Source organism: Poecilia reticulata, linkage group LG13 (assembly GCF_000633615.1).
Source record: "Poecilia reticulata strain Guanapo linkage group LG13, Guppy_female_1.0+MT, whole genome shotgun sequence".
Taxonomy (NCBI): Eukaryota; Metazoa; Chordata; class Actinopteri; order Cyprinodontiformes; family Poeciliidae; genus Poecilia; species Poecilia reticulata.
In genome coordinates, this window is record NC_024343.1 from 26808094 (window position 1) to 26831771 (window position 23678).

Sequence of the window (23678 nt, forward strand, 5' to 3'; positions counted from 1 at the left end):
CAGTCAATAGGTTAGCATAGGGATTTGGATGGGAGAGGATGCTTCTCCATCACAGGGCAACATAGATACACAACCATGCGTGGATACACTTATACATAATGGCAATTTTGAGTATTCGCTTAAACTAACTGCCTTTTTTTGGACTGTGATGGAGAAAGTTATCTGGAGTGAGAACCCATGGCTAAATTGGGTGAGCTTGCAAGCTTCAGAACTAGAGTCAGGGTTTGAACCCAGAACCTATTTGCTCCACCAGTGCTTACTGGGCAGCCGGGCATCAACCCTCTTTACATGCTCAGTCATCTCAGTCATTGTCAATATCGGTTCTTTTTGGCTGCCAATAGAAGCAGCAAAGCCCCCCCCCCAGCCCCCCCCGAAATGTGTAACATCATATGTTATTTAATTTAGTTTCATATTTCATTGCATGCTGCTAAGTACAACTTTTCAAAAAATTGGTGATCAGGTTATTTTTAGACAGATTACTTTCCTATGTAGCAAGATCACTGGGTCAGTGGCTCCAGGTGCCATGAATCACCCCTCAGTAACCTCTGCCCCTGCAATCATCAATCAAGAGGCGCATGGGAGTGAATCAAGCCATCTCTGCATTTGCATAACAATTCATAGGACTTTCCTTCCAGCAGATGTATGTCACAATCCCTGTGCTTTTATTTATACTTACTAAGAAATGTTAAATAGATTAAATCTATAAAACTAGTTTCACACAACTGTATTATTTAATAAACTGAACAGAACATTTGTTAAACTGAGCCTGTTAATTAGTTGATTGATGGTCCACATGTCTCATCCTTTAGGCGACTACCCAGCACCACGAGCAGTTCTGACTGGTCATGACCAGGAAGTTGTGTGTGTGTCAGTCTGCGCAGAGCTGGGCCTCGTCATCAGTGGAGCAAAAGGTCAGTGTTCTTCTTTGTCTATTCGTGTAGCCGTCATGGAAAAGTGGAGGACCAGAAATGTGTTAAATGTGGCTCTAAAGCAAAACTAATTCACAAGCAAACTGTACATTTATTACAACAGTAAACTCATCCCTGTTATCAGGTGTTTTCCACCAGGCATTAAAAACAGCAGTTGGCAAATCACTGATTAAAAAACAGTCTGGACAAGTTGCTATTGCAGAATTACAGGCCAACTTTTGACAGTGTCTCAACAGTTAAACAGCTTCCTTCTCTTCGCCAACTGCTTTGATGTCTTTCAGTCCGGTTTTCCAGCTTACCACAGTATTGAGACTGCCCTCGTCAAAGTGTTCTATGACATCCACCTAAATACAGACTGTGGAAAAACCACAGTGCTGGTTTTGTTGGCCCTCAGCACAATATTTGACACGGCTGACCATGACAAAAGCAACTGGAGATTTGGATGAGACTATCTGGACCAGTCCTTGACTTGCATAAACAACAGGGATTTCTTAGAACAGGGATTTCTTAGACATCTTCTCATCAGAGTGGACAGAAATTAAATGCATAGTACCCCAAGAGTCAATCCTGGGACCCCTCTGTTTAATATCTATATAGTCCTTTTTGCTCAGGTTATAACTTGTAATAAGATTAGTTACCATAATTATCCAGATGATCCACAGCTTTACTTTACAATGTCACCAAATAACTATGAGCCCATCCAAGCACTAAAGAAATGCTTGAGACAAATCAATGCGTGGATGTGTCATGACCATCTACGGCTGAACAGAAAATAAAACTTAAGTTATTATCTTTGGACATACAGAGGAACAATCAAGAGTTGTTTACTTAAAAAGGGACAATTTGCATCACATTATACGCCAGTTTTAGCCATAAAGGCTAGTTTTTTTTATCTGTAGTCCCTCAGGGGACAATTAATATTATTACAACCTAAAATCAAAATCAAAATAAAACACATTGTTGTATCAACCTTCCAGAATACTCGAGTCTTCTGGGTCTAGTTTACTCTACATTCCCAGAACCAGAACCAAACATGGAGCAGTATTCAGCTTCTCTGCACCACAAATCTGGAACAAACTTCCAGAAAACTTCAAAACAGCCAAAACACTGAGTTCCCTTAAATTAAGACTTAAACCTGACCTTTTCAGAGTTGCCTTTGCCTTTAATAACTGATTAATATATTTGATAATTATTAAATATAATAATTTTGATGGTGGCATTGGACAAAATTTAATGTTTGTTGACATGTTTCATAATTGGTATTTGTTTTTATCTTGTACAACACTGGCTGTTGCTGAAATATGTGATAAACATAATTATACTAATATTTGTATTCACAGCCTCACCGGTTAAAAACAATTAGAAATATGTCCAGCTCTTTTTGTTAACACAAGTACAGGTACCTCACACTGTGTTTTGGGTTTGACAGAGGGTCCTTGTCTGGTCCACACCATAACCGGGGACCTTCTACGGGCCCTAGAGGGGCCAGACAACTATCAGTGCCCCCGGCTCATCTCAGTGTCCAGTGAGGGTCACTGCATCATCTATTACGAGAGAGGCCGCTTCTGCAACTTCAGCATAAATGGAAAACTGCTGGCACAGATGGAGGTCAATGATTCCACCAGGGTAAAGAAAGTTGACATTAGCATACTTAATGAAAATATCCTTACATACACACAAAGCAATTCATATCTGGGCCAAATAGGATTATGCAATCATGTTTTCTTCCCTTACATGTCCTTCATACATTTTCACAATGACTAAGTGAAAAAAGAAAACTAAACACATGACCTCTTTGTTATTCTCATTGTGTACATTCTTTATTCGACTTTAGGGATTAAATTTAAAAAGAACAAAACTATTTAGTTGCATATTTTACATTCTTCAGTAAAACCGCAATTTTTCATAAGCCTCAGGTGGTGTGTTAAATTTCTCTGTATCCCTCCTTAAGGCAATTCTCCTGAGCAGTGATGGACACAACCTTGTGACAGGTGGAGACAACGGTGTGGTGGAAGTGTGGCAAGCTTGTGATTTTAGACAACTCTACATCTACCCCGGCTGTGATGCAGGCATCCGAGCCATGGATCTATCACATGATCAAAGGTTAGGTTTGGGCAGTTTCATGATGGTGTTTTACCTCAGAGGATGAGTTTCGTTTTAGTTTCTTTTAAAACAGATTTAAATCCTACTATCAAACATGTCATATGACCCATGAGAACTGTTTTGATACATTTCTCTACAGTGATGATGATGGCCGTTGGTATTCAAAGCTAGAGAAATAGAAAAAAATGTCAACCATATCCAATAGGTTCTAGGTTTCATTAAGATGCTCAATCTTTTATAAACTGAAAAACTTTCCTAGCTTTCTGTGCAAATTACTGACTTTTCTCACATCAAAATGATCAAACTAATGAAGAAAGCTTTTTAATTTAAGAAAACAATAGAACAGATAAATGTTGAGAGCAAATCCTGTCTAACTGGGAGTGCAAAGAATAATGCATATAAAGCAGAAGCTTTATGCTGGACTCAGGTCCATGCAACTATAGGCCAAATTTCTCAGAAATGTCATTTTCCCTCAAGTCCAAAACTTGTAAATAGTTAGAAATTAGTTTAAAATTATTTTACTGAGGACACAGCATTACCCTTGTTTTCCCTATGGTTCCATTTGCAACAACAGGTTCCTTGATAAAAGTTTGAACAATCTCTAGCATTTGGTTCAAATGCCTAAATTCTGAGTATTAACATGTGACTGTTTGGAATCCAGCCTCTAATTCACCAAATAGTTCAGTGAAGAAATACCTGCCCTCTTTACAAAATTCACTAGGTGTGTTGATGTTTTATGTGTAGAGGAGTAAAGTGCTTATTACTTCTTTTTTTTCTGTTGCCAATAATACACCAAGCATCTTTAAGATATTCTGCACAAAATTTTAATATATGGTAGCAGATGTCAATTTTTGTGTCTTTTTGTGTCTGAAAAGCGAGTTTTAGAACAATTTATCTGGTTTGAAAAACAATGGAACAGTAGATTTGATTCATACTTTTTGGATCTAAAATAGGATGTTTTATCTTTTATTTCTTTTAAGGAACTTCTGCTTTACCTAGTTCCACAACTTTGCCTTCACGAGTTCACTGCAAGTAAATGCAAAAGTAAAGTCAGGTTTATAACATGAGTTACAAAGAACCATTGTGCAGCGACTATTCACAATGCCTCAACGTTCAGAGCCTTGGGGTGAAGCAGTAAGAGGCTACCCTGATAAATCAGCAGCTTCAGTACATTCCAGCCAGACATGGACACAGAGGTTGCAGAAATACATTGAACTAGCTGTAACCCAGTAGTTTACCGATGATCTCTGCATGTTTCTCCATATACTCTACATTACATGTTTTAAGGTATGTTCATTCCCTTCTGCTACCCTTTAGGACCTTGATCACTGGCATGGCATCTGGCAGCATTGTGGCATTCAACATAGATTTCAACAGATGGCACTATGAGCATCAAAACAGGTACTGACCAGATGAAAACTTCCAACATAAAGGTTAAGAGAAAACAAAACCTGCTAACCTGTGACTGTGGTGAGCAGAAGAGGATCCAAATAGCAAAGAAGGGATCAATCCGCAGGAGAACCTCAAATATTTTTATGTTCGTCTGACCTCAGAGGCAACCACATTCTGATTTATCTGCTGCTGTACAATCTGGACACATTGTTTTATTATTGTACCTTAACACCAGCTAATGTCGTCTCGAACTGAGACAAGTGGGACTGTTGTGATTATGGAGAAACTGAGGTGACGTATGCACAGATGTTAAATTCTAAATGTTTCCCTTTTAAACTGGAAAAAAGTAAAGCAACATATCAGCTGTTCACACATTTGACAGATATTTGGGAAAAGTGTAAAGAGAAAGATCTAAATGCTGGTGGCATACGATTTTTAACGGTAAAGGCTTAATATCTAAATGCTGTGGGACAAGCCAATGAAATGAGATGCCATTGTGCAAGCCATGAATTATTGTAGTCATCACCTTAAACATTTGTTAGCAACATGGGTAAAGCTGCTGTGTGCGCCTAGAGGTTAATTTGTATGTTTGTGAAAAGACTAAATGTTCATATATTTGTTGTTCGTTAATATGGAAAAGTGAGTTTTAATGTAATCTTAGTCCTTTGTGATAAATGTTTTTAATATGCCAGCAACATTTAAATGTGACATTGCCTTGTTTTTTTATGTTTTAAGTAGGACTATTAGTTTACATTTTTCTGTTCAAAAGATGACTCAAAAAATTAAATGCCAAATTTGTTAGATGGTATCTTTTGATTTCAGTTTGTAGCAAAACTGACATTTTGGAAATGTCATTTTAATGACCATGTTATTAATGGTGCATTAGACATCAGTTCTGTTATTTAAAACCTTTGTATTTTGTATTCTTTTGCACAAATGTTTTTATCATGTCAATTCATAAACTGCACTTACTGTCAATCTGTACTCTCATAAGCAATATTTTGTTTCTGAATAGATTTAAGGAAGGCTTTCTGTTATTTGACATTAGTTATTGATGCAGATAAAGTGCTCTATTTTAGTATATTGATTAAAGCGATCAAAGCATTATTATGCTGTTTATCTGTCGATCTGTATGAACAAAAATATGCAAATTAACTTTTGGTTTGTTTCTAAGCACAGGTCTAACATAAAACCAATCTACCTAAAGCTATAATTTTGCATGCTAAGATATTAAGGCGGCACTGGGTTTACTATGTGTTCACATAAAACTTGTTTCAAAAACCAATCTTTTTAACTTATACAGCAGTGACTACATTCCATGCAGTGTTTTGATATTCCAGCTGTGCAGTATCATTTTCACATAATTTAATTTAAATGCAACATATTTGGAGATTGTAACTGCATTAAAAAAAATTATGGACCCGAGTCAACTTATGTAGTGTTTCTTTAAATAAATGTAAATTGTAAATCTGAAATACAAAGGGTGGATTTTTCTGGAATAGCGTTTGGTTATGCTGCCATCTGCTGTTTGAGCATGGACCTCCTGAGATCAGCAGTTTAAACATTTTTTTCTTCAGGTTTTTGTTTTTTCAGAACAAGTCTTTTTTGTTGTTGCTTTAATACAGTAATACTTTTCAGGTGGCAAGTCATGAGGCACCTAAATATTTTCACATGAGGAAAACCTATTCACCATTAATAAAAACCTTTCTTCACTAACTTGATTTCTTTGTGCTGTTTGGTACTTCCCCCAAAAAAGCCCTTTTGTGACCTTACATTAATGTCAACAAATGCGTTTTAATTTGATCAATTACCATGGACAGACACTATAATGCAAACTATTCATATAGAACAACAATTGCAGGAATTTGTTCATTTTTGTTTTACAGCAAGAGAGCAGAATAGTTCCATAGTATGCACTTTATCACATGCAGAAAAGAGCCTGGAAGACAAACATTCAAAACTTTTGTCTGAGCAAAATTAATCCCATAATGAGAAAACATACAGGGGGTCTAAAAAAAAGCACTTGCATAAATCACATTAAAATGACTTAGTGGAAGCACTGTTGAATTCACTGAAGTGTGAAAAATAACTCATGTTGCACCATTTAACTCCGATAGGGAGGCGTGTCAGTTGTCTGTTAGAAATGCATTTGTTTTGGCATTCAAAATGGACATTTAGTATTGTGCGCTTTGTGCACCTAATTGCACTTGATTCCAGGTGTGCCAAGGCAATGCCTTAACAAAGGTGCAATTTTCAACATACTGTGCTCCACTGAGATTCATCTGCACCACCACCATTACAAGAACTAGTTTATTAACCCTCATTTCCTTTGTGAGACAAGTTAATAGAAGTACTAGATGTCTTTTTACAGTTCAATGATTTAATGATCCAGTGTAGCAGCATTTGTCAAATGTGTTTAGGAATTATGAGTCACATCTTTAGATCCCAAAGCACCATGCTTTCAAGAAATTTAACACTGCAAGATATTAAGCTAATAATGTGATATTTGAACTGAAAATGTTGAAATATGTATGAAACGTATCAAACAAGGTTATTCAGAAACAAGGGTTTAAATGCAAGAATTCAATAAACTTGTGAAAATTTAGGCAGTACTATGTTGTAACCATGAGAGGGCCCTAGTGAACTACCTCAGATGCCACCTTTCAACAAATTGAAGCTGCATTTGTGGCTTTTAAGAAAATATTTCCACAAGACTCCAATCAGCTAATTTGCCTTTTAAAATCTCTCTTTATTTTCCCCTTACAGTTAAGCTATAAACTCCATTATGGTGTAGTCACTCACTGAGCAAACTGATCATACACACAGATGTGGATTCTGCTCATCTTTGTACCCATGCATTACCATTTGGATAAGTACAACCACACCCCAAACTAAAATTTAAGAGAACTACATCAATGGTGAAATGATTGCAGTGCCCCTGCTAGTCCCAGTTTTTAAAGCACCAATGGAAAAAAATGAGAGAAGGCTACTGCCTGAATAAATAGGCCAAATTAGACAAACTTTTAAATTTTTTGCATGCTGTCAAGCTGTGTTCATTTTATTGGGCGGTCCTTCAATTGTACAAATGCATCTTAAATTAAGAAAGTGACCAGAAAAATGGGTACATTTAAGGACCAGAGACCCATTATTATTTTAAACACAAATCTCTCCAAACATTTTCCAAATAGGAACCTGGTGTGATTCTGGACACCTATTAGAATGGAGAAGTGGGTGAAAGAACGCTGTCAGCTGAACTTGGAGACAACTCTTCCAATTCTGGGGAGATGACAGGGTTGGCCATCACCGAGGTGGTGGTGGCACCACTGCTGGGCAACCGTTGGGTAGAAAGCTTTACATCCTGGTGGCGTCTTCCTCGGAAAACTTGCTTCTCTTTATCAAGTGGCGTGGTCTAAGAGGGGGTGAAACAGTAGTATATATCAGGTTCTTCTCAAATCAAAGAGGTAAGTTAAAAGTAAAAAAATAAATAAATTGTGACAAATTGATACAGAACAAAAGGTCCTTAGCTAATCAGGCACAATGTTAAAAATGTTTGTAACCTCTATGGAGCTACAAATAATAATAATAATAATAATAATAATAAAACTTAAATGTTTCAGATCAAACTTTAATAAGGCAAGAATAATCTGAAAGCATAAAGCAGTTTTATATTCAGTATATATTGGGGGGGACATATCCAAACTAAAGTAGCCTTCTGTGAATCAATTTACCCTCTTGCTGAAACATGATCTGCAAAATTACAGCACTTTGATTTTATTTCACTAGCCACACCAATGCCTGATCCCTGCAGAAATGTAGCGTAAAGAAAGAAAAAAAAAAAAACTTAATTTGAACCAGTGACAACACAAAATAGGCTAAAATATCTAAAAATGACAATTCCCTAACCTAAAATGCAAGACATGGAGGAAATCCTCGACATCCATCAGGCTGGAAAGAGAAGCAAAGTAATTTGCTAGAGGCAGGTAGATTACCTACAAATTGTAGTCCAGAGTAAAGCTACAATATATTCAGACACCAAGTAAAAGGAAGGTATCCAATAAATTAATACAGCAAATAAGTACCAAGTAAGTGATCATAACAGCTGATCTAATAGTAATACAAATCATCAATTAGCAAAATTTAAGTAGGCACTTTTTTAACCCCCCTCACCCCATATAAACATTTAGACGTGTTAGAACAGGATAAAGTTCTTCCAGTTTCAATGTATAGACTTTATTATTCATTTATTTGATCTCCAAATGCCACAAATGCTTCAGCAGTTAAACATAGCAAAACAATAAAATGTGTTAAACAAGAGGTCTCATTTAATAAACTGTAGGTTCATGCTAAAGTTTATTCTTCATTCTATGAAGTTACTCACAGAGGTTAGACAATCCAGGAGCCACTTTGCTGCTTCTGGACATATTGTAGAAAATATTAAAAGCAGAAATTCCGTTCCAATAGAAATCCTTAAGCAGAATGTTTGCCTTAGAAAGCTGGGTTACGTAGCGTGACAAAAACCCAACCACTTAGGTTTATGGAGTAATTACTTTCAAAACTGCTTTTCAGGTATACTATAAAAATAGTTTGATCTAAAGAATTTAAGTACAACAAAAAATGTAAAAACAAGATATAAGGGGGCAATGCATTTTTTGTGGCACTTTACAGCGCTTCTTGCGAACATAATTTAAACCACCACAGCAGGTTTTCTGAATCATTAAATTCAGTTTCTGTTGTAAAGGTAACTTAGTGTAATGTGAGAAAATATCACAGTAAACCGTGTAATGAAGAAGAACAGCTGCAGCCCAAACAGCCCAAATGAGATGAAGTAAACTGATGAGGTATGAAAATGATCAAGATGATGGGCGTGGGTCAAATCCATGGGGAATGGGAAATGGAGACTGCCAGCACTTTGCCATGGAAGCACTCACTGCACTTTAGCACTTTGCTGTCATACCTTATCCAACACAATCCTGGATTCTGGTTGTGATCCAAAGACCCTGACTTCTGGATGGTTAAGTCCTGGTCCAGCAAAGCAGAGGGAGATGAACTCAGTGGATCACCTTGAACTCAAAGCATCGCTGGCCAAATTGTCAGTAAGGTGTCCAACTTTAGTTTAGTACTAAAGTTACTACTTCACTGGCAAACTAATTACACGTAATCTATTTTTTCTTTATTTTACAACTTCACATGAAAACTCAAATTGTTCACTACATAAAACAATAAAAATACCATTCAGCATCTCTTCCATCAATAAATAAGTAGTTGAAAAATTCAGTAGTTTCCTATAAAGTAACATCTTGTACACCTAATGACTATAAGCATAATTTATGTGCAGGATGTCCAAGCAACAGTGCCGACAGTCCAGCTAGACAGGATGGCAGCATGAGGCGAAAAAAAAGAAGAAAGAAAAACATGGTAGCATGACTAGGATGGATGCTAATCTCAAGTAATGCTGAGAAAATGAGAGGGATCTGGCTATAGAGCCTGAATCTAGTGGAGCTGCTGTGGTAGGGGGAAATGAGTTCACTGCAGAGTAGAAATGCCATAATCTTCAACTTATTAATTCAAATTTAAAGTACATGGAGGTAAGAATGATATATAGTCAGAAGAAGAGCCGCAATCCAAAAAGAAAAATATACCATACAGCTAATAAGACGTAAAACAAACACTTTGGGTTGTCAGTAAGTTTACATTTCAGAGGCATTTAATATCAAGGCTTTCACAGATGGGGGCTGGGAGAGTGTTAAGAGTACAAAGAGCAACGTTTTAAGTGAAATAATTATAAATTTTAAGATTACATTGAAATGGGGGGGAAATTTTATTTTTTAATGGAATTTATGAAAAAAATATTTAGCCAAAAGCTGTTTGCAATGTAATTCTTCATTTTCAACTGAAAAATCCCTTTGATAATGCAAATGTTAGAATTATAAGAAATCCAATAAAGTGAAAATGGGAATATCTATTTTCCATTTATATTCCGTATTAAAAAAGTCAAGTCTTTTCACCTACAAGCAGAGCTCTCCTAAAGGGAATGTCTGTAATCAGTGATATGAGAAATTTGTTTTAGCAAAAAATTTGTAAGATTCTGCTAAAAATTTAATTGCACCGTGAGGACCACTTTTGGACTACGTTGAATCCTAATGGTTTCCTTTTTGAATGGTAAAGCATGAAAAGCAAGGCAGCAAAAACGAAAAATCAAAATCAGCAAAAAAATTAAAATAAAAACACGCTCTCACTGAGAAAAAAAAATTACAAGCAAACTTTGCATTGAGTTTCTAATTAGTTCTTACTGTAATTACTGACACTCCTGCTGCAGTGCCGTTGAGCTTGGGTCCATAATTAAAATGCTTCTTGATTTTTCCAGCCACAGCAAGCTGGTGCCCCTTTTCTGACAGACTGTCACCCTGAAAAATACAGACACTGCTTAGCAACTTAGCTTGAGTTTCAGTTCTTTTTTACCTCTTTTGCTGTATACGTTTGCAGTGATTTACTGAACTTACTTTGACCCAGGGGTGATCCAGCACTTGTACAGCTGTGTATCTTTGATCCACAACTACCTGCAGCATGCCAGTGATCAGAGCCTAGAGATAAATGTGTTACCCATAAATATCTTGGAACATAATGAGAAAATCTGGTCTGACAGATTGTGAAGCATATTTATGGTAAAAGTCAACTTCCAGGCAACCTTGGCAGGCTCAGATACATTGTCCCAGTATGGTGCTGGAAATTCAAGATGGCCTTTTAGAATCTCTTCAAAGAGGGCCTCCTGGTCTTCACCACTGCTGCAAAAATAAAATGCAGTTAAAAAAAGAAAAACAGGGGGAAAATAATTTCACAACTGCAAAAGCATATATCAATTAGTGATTATTTTTACTTAATGCAATAATAATAAAAAAAGCACATACCCACGGAAAGGAGGAAAGCCACAGACCAGTATGTAAGTGATGACGCCCGCTGCCCAGATATCAACCTTGAGGCCATATCTGAAGTTATAAAATGAAACATCAGAATGAAGAAAAACATACATTATACATTACAGTTTTTGCCCCACAAACCACATTCGACCTTACCCTGTTTCAGCAACAATCTCTGGTGCTACATAAGTTGGCGTTCCACAAACAGCATAAAGAGGACCATTGATAACAGTAGCCAAGCCAAAGTCTCCCAGTTTCAGAGATTTACTACCATCTTGATGTTCGTACACCTGTGTGACAAGAATGGGCAAAAATGATGAGCAAAGCCCCTACTTGGTGAGAGATTGAAGTAAAACAACCAAAAAATATTGCTTCTAAGCATGTTTAATATTTATACTTAATTTTGCATTGCCATAAAAAGCTGTTTACCAGTTGTGAGAATATACAGATGGATCTCAATAAGCTGCATTGAAAAGTTAAAGCGAATCTTAAAGATTCTTTTTGACAGAAACATTATCTGAGGTTAAACTGTAAGTTTCATGCATTACATCTCCAAAAAACTAGAGGTTTTTACACTGTTAAATCAAGGGAAAAAAAACAAACTTGTGTATATGCGGACTCCTGTTGGTTTAGAGATTGTGTTAAACAATTTTCAGCACAGAAAAAAAAATTTAAAAAAAATAATTATTTTAGGCTTGAATGAGAAAAAGGTCATCCAGTAATTCAATCCAAAAAGTTAAAACAAAGATACATTTACCAAAATGAGGTCCATTTCAGGTGTATTTTTTTTTATTAAAACCCCAGATTTCTTTCTTAGAAAATATTACATAACAATTTAAAAAGATTTTTAATCCACAATTTTTTACATTATAGATGACACATCCATGTGGAATAAAGCTGACTTGACAGCAGTCCAGCAGACAGTCAGTGACACATTCTCAAAGCAGGATAAGGTTTTTATAAATGCTTATTCCTTAGGATGTGTATTAAGACAGGCTTTATTAAGCACCACTTACCAAGAGATTTTCTGGTTTTATGTCTCTGTGCACAATATTGAGACTGTGGAGGTACTTGATGGCACTTGCCAAGTTGAACAGCATACAACTGGCATCTCGCTCTGTGTATCTGTTGGAGGAGGTAATGGCATCAAAGAGATCTCCTCCCTGGATAAAAGGTTTTTAAAATGCAAATAATTATTACATGATTATGTAAACTTTCTGAAAGTGATTAATCACATTCTAATCATAACATGTATCAATATAACCTTTCGGGGAAAGTAGCTTTGAACCTACATTTACTGATGTATTCACCTATAATCTATTTAACTTAGAAATGCAAAGTACCTTCACCAGCTCCATTACAAGATAGAGATCTCTGCGGGTGTCCATTTCTTCGATTAAAAGGACAATGTTTGGATGTTTCACACGCCTCAGGATGGACACTTCACTCTGTATCATGTGTTCCTGAATGATGCAGAAAAGGAAAGCACATAACTTAAGAATAATTTAGTATTTAAAACACATCAATTTCACAAAGATGTTTAATCCCTGTGCCCCAAACACACACACACAAACTAAAATACTAAAGAATGACAAATTAGCACAATTTTTGTGATTCTAGAGAAAGAAGAATGCCTACCTTTCCCTTACATTTGTCCTTGCTGATTATTTTTAAAGCATACTCTCTTCCAGTTGATCTTTCTACACATTCACGAACCACAGCAAAGTTTCCATCCCCTAAAATCCTTCCAACTCTGTATCTGTCTGCTATGGAGGTAGGAACTGGGGTACATTCTTCCACTGGCTCAACTGAGTGAGAAAACATATCTATAATTTCTCAAACATATGGCATACTGACCCATGTGTAGTTGTTTCATGTCACTACCCCACCTTCACTGTTGGGACCATCTCCTTCATCCATGGAGCTGCATACCTTGGTAGAGGCTAACGAGAGTGAAGAGCCACTGTACTGGGATCCCTAAAAACCAGAGGGGGTGAGGGGGATCAAATTATTACATCATAAAAAATAATGGCAACACTTTCTAAAGGCTTTAGGAAGAAAAGCTTCAAAAACTTAAATTACATCTAGTCCAAACACAGAAAAGACAAAAACGTGATGCAGAATTGATGTATAAGAAACCAATACAGAAATCTGATATAAGCAATAGAGGACAATTTCAAAAAAATATTTAACTACAATACTATAAATAAAATTGTAATTTAGAGGATTTAGATTATATTCAAATGAAGTTACACACAAATACACAGAGCATGAAAAATTATATGTACTAATAACACCCTAGCATCCCTTTGCATTATGGTGGTAATTTGAACAATGTTGCAAATCTGCAGGCATGTGTGATTCTTGCAAAACAACAGTGACATGAATACAAATAAATTTTTTTAAAAAGTTATGACATTTTAATGAGGCCATTTAAAGCTTTCACGTGAGCACTAAAGAAATGGCCCCAATTCTTTAAACGTCCATAAATAAACATTTTTATTTAATTACATCCCCCTAATATTCACTTTAACGTTTTAAAACATTCAAGGGCCTACACAAAACGTTTACTGCTTTAATTAACTTATCCCAAATATTTTAGTGCCTAAAGCAAATGAATGTTGATTAGCACAGATGAAAATACAATAAACAGTAACTATGAAATGCCCATTTCAGACAAATGAGCATCTCTGGATGCAGTTTCTACACTATCGCAAAGAAAACAGCAAAGTGCAACAGTCTATCACTTTAGTACAACAGAAACCTGATAGTCTAAGACAAAAGAGCCCTTTCAAAGCATGAAATATGGCATAGTCAAATGGTTTAGACTACGGACATAACATAAACTAAAGACAAGAAAAAAAGGAAATATTCAATGACAGCACAGAAGTAGTTCTCTATTCTATAAACTTTGGCTGTTATTACCTGTCGTCTTCGGAGGCTAGCAGGACTGGTTAAAATGGGACTTGGAGATTTTCCAGAACGAGGTGTAGAAAGCGTACTGCCCGCAGTGCCATTTGCTGTTAAGATGGCAAAAAAAGACTAATAAACCAAAACATGGGAAATTCAAGTTTTAATTATTAAACTTATAAACTCACATTTACCTGATCCGGCAGGTGAGGGAGACTTGCTTCTGCGAGACATCCCACCAGTTCTTGGCAAGGAACGACCATGAACTGTGGGGAGTCGGCCATATGACGACGACTTTGTCACCCTGCATTCTGGTGAGGAAAAATACATTCAAAGCATGAAATGTATTTTACCATTCAAGGTGATAAAGATTCTATTTAGAATAAGCAATCATTCTGAGACATGAGGTGGAATCTGTACAAAAAGATTCAGCACAAAACTAGGCCAAAAATGGAGGGGGAAAAGTATTGCCTGCAGACACACACACCTCATTCCAAGTATAGAACTAGATCAGTCAGTGAAAATATCATCTGCATTCAGAGGTTGGCATTTTTCCAGCACATTTCCTCAAACCAGATTAAATTACCTCTGAGCTGTGTTTAAGCAGCAAATATACTGTGCAAAGGTTAACATACTTTCCCACAACATAACTTAATATAAAACAATTTACAGTACAGTGAAAACGGTTAGACACAAGTTAGTGTAAGATGATTTGATGTGAGAAGAGGGAACACAATATTACAATGCTAAATAAAAGACGCATTTAAGAATTATCTGGGAAATGGGGAAAAAAAAACAAAAAACTTTAGCTTACCAAGCATTTATATAGAACACAAACAAAGATACTTCAGCATTTTTATGAACTGAAATTCAATATCACATTTAGCCCACTCAAATCCTTATAGACATACTTACCATTTTCATCCAAATTGAAATCATCTTGATAGCGAAACTTTTCAGGACCACAAGCAATAAAAATGTCATCTTCTGCAAAAAAGTCCTGAAGACACGTGATCTGTCAAAAAGATTTAAAATAGGATTCTTAAAAACTACTCTTCAAAGAAAATACCCTATTTTCCATAGAGGTTAATGTTTTTATTTCAACTGATTTTGAAATGTCAAAAGCTAAAATTAATTGCTCAGTTTAAATTGGTCAAATGGCCTTTTCAAGACTCAACTCGCATTCATCTCAGCACTTGCAAGCCTACCTTTGGACTCAAGTAGAAAGACTTTTGACTAGCAAAACACTCGTCCCACCTCGGGGTGATACAATGCACATTTAAATGCAGTAATTACCCTTTACTGCCTGGGATCATGTAAAAAAACAAACTCTTGACATCCATACTGGATAATGTCAAAACAATATTGTTCTTAAGGTGAAAGCAAATAAAATGACTCATGATTGAAGAGCTGTGAAATGTGTATTCTGAAATATCAGTAAGCACCAGTCACCCACTAAAAAAATAAAATAAAATAAAAAAATAAAATAAAAAAACAGATAAATGCATAATTTTTCTGTTTTTAGCATTTCTAAATCAATCTAGCTGCACTTCACAAGAGTCTATTATGCACAATTTGTTGCACCCTAATTTCTGACAAGTCTGACTGTAAAAATATTGGTGACATATGACCAATAGATGCTTCTATTCATAAAGACACCATTCTGAGAGTTTGCAACCCATACACACACCCTTTATCAGCTCTGCTTTTTGAAATGTTACCATATTTCTGTTGTCCATTTTACTCTTTAAAACTAAATGATTTTCAGTTGATACACTTAGGAAAAATTAACATTTTTAAAGAGTTCATGCTAAAAGGCATTTCCCCTTTTGCAACTTTTCCTAAGTAGGATGGTTTGAGTCAAACTGTATAAGAGTTTGACAAAATGAAGTTGTTCATTGTCTAAATAGCTAGACATGCACAAGACATTAACCACTGGCTTAGATATTCCTTTTGAAATTTGTAAGAAAAATATAAAACCCAATAAATAAAGTGTGGGTATGCTAAGGCTGTCAACATGTTAATATAAACTATAAAGCATGAACTAAAATCTCCTCACCATCACATATTTCATGAATTTTAGAAACATCCAGTATGCATCAAAAGTATGACCTGTTTAAAGGTTAAAGAACCATAAAAACTCCCCCTTTGATGACAGCGGGTGATCATCTGGCCATCTGTTGGCACAACATGACAAAGCAAGCACTGAATAAAGAGCACAGAATGGCAGAGATCAAATTTACTAAACCCTGTTATTAAACCCACAAAGTGCTCACACCATTAGAGAAGCCTAGAAAAAAAAAATCTTAAAGAATCATAATTGTTTGCAAGACAAGTAGTTTCTTTGGGACTGAGGAGGGTGATTCTTGGGAATGACCCACTTCTCTAGGTACAATCTGCTAGTGCCTGGTTGGAATCCTTATTGCCTTCAGAACTGCCTTTTTATTTCCTTCATGGCATAGATTAAGAAAAAAAAGATGTTGGAAACATCCTTCTTGAAAATGAGTGGCAGTCAACTATATATCCATAATGAAAATCTGTTGTACCAACCTTAAAGGTAACCTGTTTAAAATCAGCTGACTGTAAAGGTCACTTACTTCCCTTTCATGACAAGGAGACCAGTTTGAGATGATTTGAGCTATGTGACATGGCGCTTGATCTCACTGAAAGTAGCCATCGGTAGCCCATCTGTTCCACTTTGTGTGCTCCAATATGGTATTCTTTATACCTTGGTTAGAACAGGTAATTATTTAAACCACATTTTCCTTTTAAATGTCTCAAAAAAAAAGAAATCTGTCAATTTTCCTCTGGCCACTGACATCCAGTGAGCACACAACTGTTGCTCACTAGATATCTTCTCCATTTACAGTCAGTCCCTCTTGACTGACCATCATAAGAGATGGTTGTATGTCAAAAGCCAATAACTCAGCAGTTTTTAAATGCTCAGATTAGCCAATCTGGCATCAACAACCAATCCATATTCAAAGTCTAGTTACCCCACTGCTCAATTTGAACTTCTGAAATGAGTCTTCATCACATTTAGATGATAAATGCTTTGAATTGCTGTTTCCAAAAGATTGAACAAGTGTATGTCAGGGACATTCAAGTTAATGGCAACAATAAAGTTAAATGGTTTAGTTCACTCCTGACTTTAAAAAGATGTGTCCCCAAGTATGTGCTATGACATTGCAAAACAAAAACTAAACATATTAATGACATAGTCATGCTGTCATATGCAGCATGACTATATGCACAAAACAGCAGAAAGTAAAACACTGATGAATCCCGTCACTAACTCACATGCTCACTGCTCTGCTGCAGAAACTGTTACTTAGCAACCACTTCAAGAAACCATTCATCCCAGTGTTACAGCTAATACAGAGCACAGGACAGAGTTTTTGAAGTGAATTGAAAAGAAGTTACTATTTTTATGGGATGCTTAATCAAGCTTTTAGTAGTTGCCTGTTTTTAAGGGAAAGGAATGTGGCAATCTCCTGGAATATTATAATTTCAAGAGCTTTCAATAGTAGTATTTGGGTATACTGTGGCTGGCTAATCAATCAATGCAAATACATGTCAATAACTATTGTGCAAAAATTGCTTTTCTGGAAATACTTCAATATTTAGGAGACTAATCTGAAATCAGATTACATGGTTCCATCCAACAGTGTTCTGTTGTTGTAGGAATATGGGATGGAGTCCTAGAAACCCATTTCTGGTAATACATTTAGCAATTATTCCCAGGTGATTTATAACGTACTGTGCTCCATCTTTGAGTAAGAAAGAAACTGCAGGAGGGATGGCAGGGGAAAAAAATCCAGAAAACTTTCAGTACAGCAGTAGTCCAAAGCTGTACCGAGCTTTGGACTACTGCTCCGTTTAGAAAATCAGAGTGGATCAAGCTCATCCCCACATCATTCAAGTAATGTAAATATCAATTTCCCATAGATCATAGCTTGGCAACACTAAAAGAGGAGCAAACTAATGCACATAGGCCATTTACTCCCATTCAAGCAATTAATCTTTTAGACAGTAGACAAAAAAAAAAAGCACAAGAGTACTCTACAATACAGAGCACTTAGTTGTTGGACTTTCTTGAGTACAACTTTAAATGCAAAACATCCAGAACTAACATATAGCTAGCTAAACTTAACAATATTGATAACGTTTTATGAAATTTATGTTTTTGATCATTCCATTAATGTCGATCATCAAAACCGAAGTTTCATAGACGATTGATCCCAGTGATCAGGAGGGTCAATATGCAACTTCTTCAACTTGAAATGTCAGACTAATATTGCTGAGTAACATTTTACAATCTTGAAGATGATGGTAACATAAATATTTAAATATCCACTGTAGGCAAGGAGAGCACTAAAACTGACTACAAACATAACCAGTCATAAAATAAAATATTTTTTCAGAAACAAGAAAAAAAAAAAAGAATGACTCATTGATGCCAAAGGGTTCCTAAGCTTTTGTGACATTAAGGATATACCCGTTTTACCCAGTTTGCAAATCCATGTAAAATAACTCAATGAGCAAACTTAAAACTTGAGTTTTACATAGCCAGAGAGAATTTTAACACCTACCATTTTGCCATCAAGAGTATATAGTCTTTTGACGACCCCAGAGTCCAGCTTGATGGCATCTGTAATGTCACTCATGACTTGATCAAAAGAGTGTGCCGTCTTCCTGTTGAGCAAGACCCGAACAGCCTTGCGAGGTTTGACTCCACTGCGGACAATCGTCACCAGTTTGGGCTTTATGAAGTCTTTGGTCTCCCTGGTTTCTGGGGATCCAGCCATGGCGCTGCCAAGGGAAGAAGGATCGCGGACAGAAGCTGCAGTCCTGGCGCCAACTGCCCAGTTGGGATGTACATTCTTCATATAGTCTAGTTTCTTGAAAGGCTCTATAGATGCACAAACATAGCTCTCTCCTGCAGAAAATTGGAATAAAAAAGCTAATATACAAGTATGAAACATAATGCTAAAATGTGAGGATGATTGAATAAAGAGTCGAGTATGAGCACATGTTCTTTTTAAAAAACACAAAGGAGGTGGCCGTGCTATTTTGTTTACGTCATGCACTTTCTGACTTGGTTGGACTATAATGTTTGCACTTAAGACAGCTGATATCACTCGCCTATGATTCAATATAAATTAAAATTTTTAAATAATGTTACAACAAAAGGACACAAACTCACCTTCCACCAGCTGTTCTATGTTGGTAATCTTGGTTACTCCATCAACAGTATATATGGTCCTTACTCCTTGGGGCAAGTTGACATTATCTGAGAGAGATCTTGTGAGATCTGCAAGGAGAGCATCTAGCGACCTAAATCTCTCCTGAGAAATGGCATACACAATCCCTTTAAAGTAGCGGTCACCGTTGCGGTAGAAACGAATCTTCTTGGCCTTCTTTTCTGAGCTCAGTGCTTGCAGTGTCCTGGTTCTGTAAAGGCTGCAGTGAGCACTATGAGTTGGACTAGGGAGACCATTCCCTCTGGAGCCCCTTCGGGTGTATCTCTGAGACTTGTCCCGCTCATCAAAATGCTCCAGGTCCATGACTGCTGAATTACCCCCTAAAATAAAAAAGGAACAAAAAAAAAGAAAATCTTAGAAAAAAAAAGGAAAAAATCCTTCATCTGAAACCAAGTAAAACCCACCACATCAGAATCATGTTTTGTGACAGGCTATATTCTCTGATTTGTGCAAGCTCTAATGCTGCAACTGTTCCTAGTAAACACATAAAGAAGCATGTCACACCCATCTAATGCTCCCTGGTTTCTCATAATTTAAACAGTGTAAAATGGAATACATATTTTAGACAATTATTAAAAGGACATGACTACCCAAATTATTTTTCAGAAGAAAAATTATAGTTAACTAAACACAACAGCAAATAAATGGTAAAAATAAATAAATAAATTCTAATTTCATTGCAGTCCCTTACCTTGGAGGTGAGGACACAGAGGTAGGCAAAAAGGGTCTGTGCGGAAGTCTTAAATTGTCTTATTTATGTGATGCCTTGGAGGAAGCATACGTCCCTTTGTTGCCCTGTGATTGTCCTTAGCCGTCCCGCTGTGTCTGTTCTGTCGTGTGTGCTCACATGCAGACTGGAGGCAGGGCAGCCGGTGTCCTCTACCCTCCCCTGCTCTTATTCCATTGCGGTGATTTAGCAGACCGCTGCAAGAGCGTGCCGTCAGCATGGCTCGCGCACGTTTATGACGGAGCGCGCAAACGCAGGATGCGCGGTCACGTAAGCCATACAGTAAAATTGGATAAAACAGAGTAACATTGTGTAGATATGATAGTAAAAAGGAATACCAATCGCTCCTCCATTTTTCTTAACATTGTGAGTTGGTACATAGATGAAAAATTGTCATCACGTGTGAATGCGTGCATGATTGTATGTAGAAGAGTTTTGGGGTACACTGGTTGAAGCATAAGCGTAACACAATACAGGTCATTTACCCTAAAGGCTTATAGTTTAGTGTACCCGATTTCCATTAAATCCACTCTTATCTTTCCCGCAATTTTTTTTGTTGCTCTGATAATTTCATAATAATTTCATCTCGATTCAACAAATATCATTAAGTCACAACATGTACTATACACGAGTGAAAAGGCCCCGTTCTCAATAACTACAAAACATTTTCATGGCCGTATTCATCAAATTAATATATTGCAAATATTCTCAAAGTATAGGATTTGATATTTTTTTCTTACAGTGTGTTCAATTGATTTATATAGCTTTTCCCATTTAATTTTTTTTTTTTCCAATTTTCCTCCATGCATTTTCCTCAAACATATGAATGATGAAAAAAACATGATGAATAACTGTTCAATTTATTCCCAAAGTTGCAGACAATCTGTGTATGTAACAAAACAAAGATAAGTATTGGTCAAATTAATGACGAAGATAGCCGAGAATGAGGCTGGCATTTTACACAAAGACATGCTTTGGCTACGACTTCGTACTTCATTTTAAAAAGGGGTCTGTGAAAAGATGACAGGCATCTCTTTGGGTAAATATTTAAAGCTAAGCGCACTCTGTAATACTTCAGATTTGAAGAAGAGTTCTGAAATCCTTACCATTTGGAGCGCATGTCATACCGTCCATTACCAATCACTTTTACCTGTTTCACACAGGTGTAGGTGATATGTTTAATTAACTTCATCAGACAGACTTTTGTCACGTTAAAAGCACGTGACGGCTGGCTCTCTTATCTCCGGGTGAATGATTTCAAGGGTAACTAGGACTTAAATATATATTTATTAACCTTTTCAAAAGGGTGAAGATTTTGGATCCAGCTCCACTTTTATTAGTGATATTGTTTGCTCAACTATGCCAACACGAACATTAGGACTTGGCTTTAGTTCAAAAGCCTTGATAAATCCTTAGAATCTTGAAGAAGGCAAATTGCTGATCAGGCTAAACATCTAAAGGTTATTAACAACAGCAAAGAAAAAAAAGGTTGTTTCTTTGAACACTAGTATCATCTCTCTCTAATGTTTTTATTACTTTTTGTATAGCAGGCTAAACTGACTTATGAAGTTTATAATATCCAGAAATGATAATTGTTGAGCTTTGTTGAATCTTGCATCGCATTGTTATAGCAGCAGCTGACTTCAGAGAAGTGCTTGTGTACTCAACCAAGAGTTTGGGTTATGAGTCTCTTCCAATTTTATTTATTGGGCAAGAAGCAGACTTTCTTTTAGACACACCAGGGAAGGATGTTTGGATTAATTAAACTGAATCTCAATGTAGCTGTCAGAAAAGTACTGTTTCTGCAGAAGTGCTTAGGCCTTGCAACACTAAGCACAAACAGAACATTTATTAAGGTTCTAGGAATGTGTTTTTATTACAATTCAAAAAGTTTAACTCTTCCTGGTTTCTAAAACAAAATTAAGCAACACTATTTGTGTCATCATTGTAATCCTGGGATTTACCAGGGCAATAGAGTCATAACACTGCACTAGGAATACATTTAATTACTGTGTGTGTATTCTCATGCTTTTCATGAAGATGCTGGAGAAATCATTTATTTTTTTCATCAGTCAAAAAGCCAGCAGGTGCTTACTGTCTTAATTATCTGTCTCGTGTAAATTGCAATATTAGCTGCACTGAGGTTCTGCTGTGAACGGCTATATTAACTAGAAAGAACATAGTTGACAAAGTAAAATCTATAGATGAAAAAGTGAATGTTACACTCTTTGAAAAACAAGATCAAGCAATATATTTTTTGGTTTATTAAATTAGTTTCATCAGTCCAGAGGAAGTACATATCATATTTAACCTGGTGTTTTCTTTCAGCCCTCATCACTGGAAGACTGTGAATCTGCAAGAAAAGTGGCCATCTACCACACTGACTGGTTCTCTGATGGATCAAACTTTGGTTCAAGCTGGTAGTCTCAACCCAGTGCATGCCCGACCAATACTGTTGGGCAAATCGACGGTTCCACGGGACAAATGCTACCAGTGCGCCAGGATCAATTTCTATCAGCCTCGTTTCAAATCATGGAAGACCATTCCCTAAACAAACCATCTGCATCTCAGAACTTCACTTCAACTGACCCTCTTTTAGATGAAACTCCACAAGAATTAAACTGTGCCTTGAGAAATGTTGATTATTTAGACCATAGTGAATCACACCTAAGTGGTCAACATGCTGGGAGAGGAGGAGAGCATTTGGCAAACCAAAAATTCAGTGTCTCAAAATCAAACTTCACCTCCAGGTTCAAGTGATCCGTTTTTTGGTGACAGAATTAATCCACACTCAGTAGTAACTTGCAAGCCATTTGCCCTTGATGCTGTCAGTCACTTTGATGTGAGTCCCCAATGGCTAGATTTGTTTATGGATAACAGTGACAACTTGTGCTTTCGTGATGTTAAGAGTCTGCATTTTCACCTGAAGCAGGCCCTAATTAATCAACTGGCCTTTTTTGATAGAGATCTGTTTTTTTCTTTCAGGGCTCCACACTTGCTTAACAATCGTTATGTACGTTTTATAGTAGGGTAAGGGGAAAAAAAAGAAAAGAAATTAGTTTGAGGCCTTTGTAAAGCATAGCATTCATGTTTGCCACCTAAATTTCTTCAAAAGTCTTGCAGAGGTATAAAGGTTTTGAAGGCCATCATTTCTATGTGCACATAAACCCCATTTAATCCAAGACATTTTAGTTTTAACGCTCTAATCCTCAATTCAGATGATTCAGCAGTGAATTACCCATTTTTGTTCCATTAAAGCCAAGTGGATCTTGTAATTGTCTTTTTGTTAAAATAAGTGTATTGACTCCTAGAAATAAAATAAAATGACTTATTCTGCATCTACTTTGTGCCTGTTTTTGGAGTCCTTTACCATTTGGCATCTGTAATCCACTCAATATCAAGAATAATGCATTCTGTAGGAGAAATAGTTTAAATGAAA

General features: G+C 36.4%; 2 protein-coding genes across 13 annotated transcripts in view; one reads left to right on the forward strand and one right to left on the reverse strand.

Moving 5' to 3' along the window:
- nbeab (neurobeachin b) overlaps window positions 1–6145 on the forward strand; it is a 220500-nt gene extending 214355 nt beyond the window's left edge. For all 7 annotated transcript variants that reach the window (XM_017308169.1, XM_008426293.2, XM_008426292.2 and 4 more), the window contains 4 exons: window positions 810–911; window positions 2359–2555; window positions 2881–3032; window positions 4350–6145. In XM_017308169.1, coding sequence (XP_017163658.1) covers window positions 810–911; window positions 2359–2555; window positions 2881–3032; window positions 4350–4440 — 542 coding nt within the window. In that variant the 3' untranslated portion in view covers window positions 4441–6145. The remainder of the gene's footprint in view (window positions 1–809; window positions 912–2358; window positions 2556–2880; window positions 3033–4349) is intronic.
- Window positions 6146–6198: 53 nt separating this feature from the next.
- dclk1b (doublecortin-like kinase 1b) lies at window positions 6199–21442 on the reverse strand. 6 transcript variants are annotated; one of them, XM_008426290.2, is made up of 17 exons: window positions 21346–21442; window positions 19455–19832; window positions 18841–19187; window positions 15164–15263; window positions 14443–14559; window positions 14264–14358; window positions 13228–13315; window positions 12977–13146; window positions 12682–12801; window positions 12355–12501; window positions 11495–11628; window positions 11330–11407; window positions 11110–11206; window positions 10925–11005; window positions 10715–10828; window positions 9379–9443; window positions 7677–7833 (listed from the first exon to the last, which is right to left on the reverse strand). In XM_008426290.2, exons 1-17 carry the CDS (start codon window positions 21371–21373, stop codon window positions 7776–7778), a joined length of 2217 nt encoding a protein of 738 aa, XP_008424512.1. In that variant the 5' UTR covers window positions 21374–21442; the 3' UTR covers window positions 7677–7775. The 6 variants fall into 6 exon arrangements, with proteins under 6 accessions (XP_008424509.1, XP_008424508.1, XP_008424510.1 ...); XM_008426289.2 differs by having other exon boundaries at window positions 14437–14559; XM_008426287.2 differs by lacking the exon at window positions 9379–9443 and having other exon boundaries at window positions 6199–7833; window positions 11110–11203; window positions 14437–14559.
- Between the last annotated feature and the right edge of the window lie 2236 nt (window positions 21443–23678).

Bases quoted from the DNA above. Each gene is read 5' to 3' on its own strand.
- dclk1b (XM_008426286.2), bottom strand. From the start codon at position 21,373: ATGGACGGTATGACATGCGCTCCAAATG. The intron at 14,560-15,163 runs GTAAGTATGTCT...TTTCCTCACCAG, and splicing joins TTTCAATTTGGATGAAAATG to AATGCAGGGTGACAAAGTCG. The intron at 11,006-11,109 runs GTTGCCTGGAAG...ATTTATCTCTAG, and splicing joins ATGTATCTGAGCCTGCCAAG to GCTCTGATCACTGGCATGCT.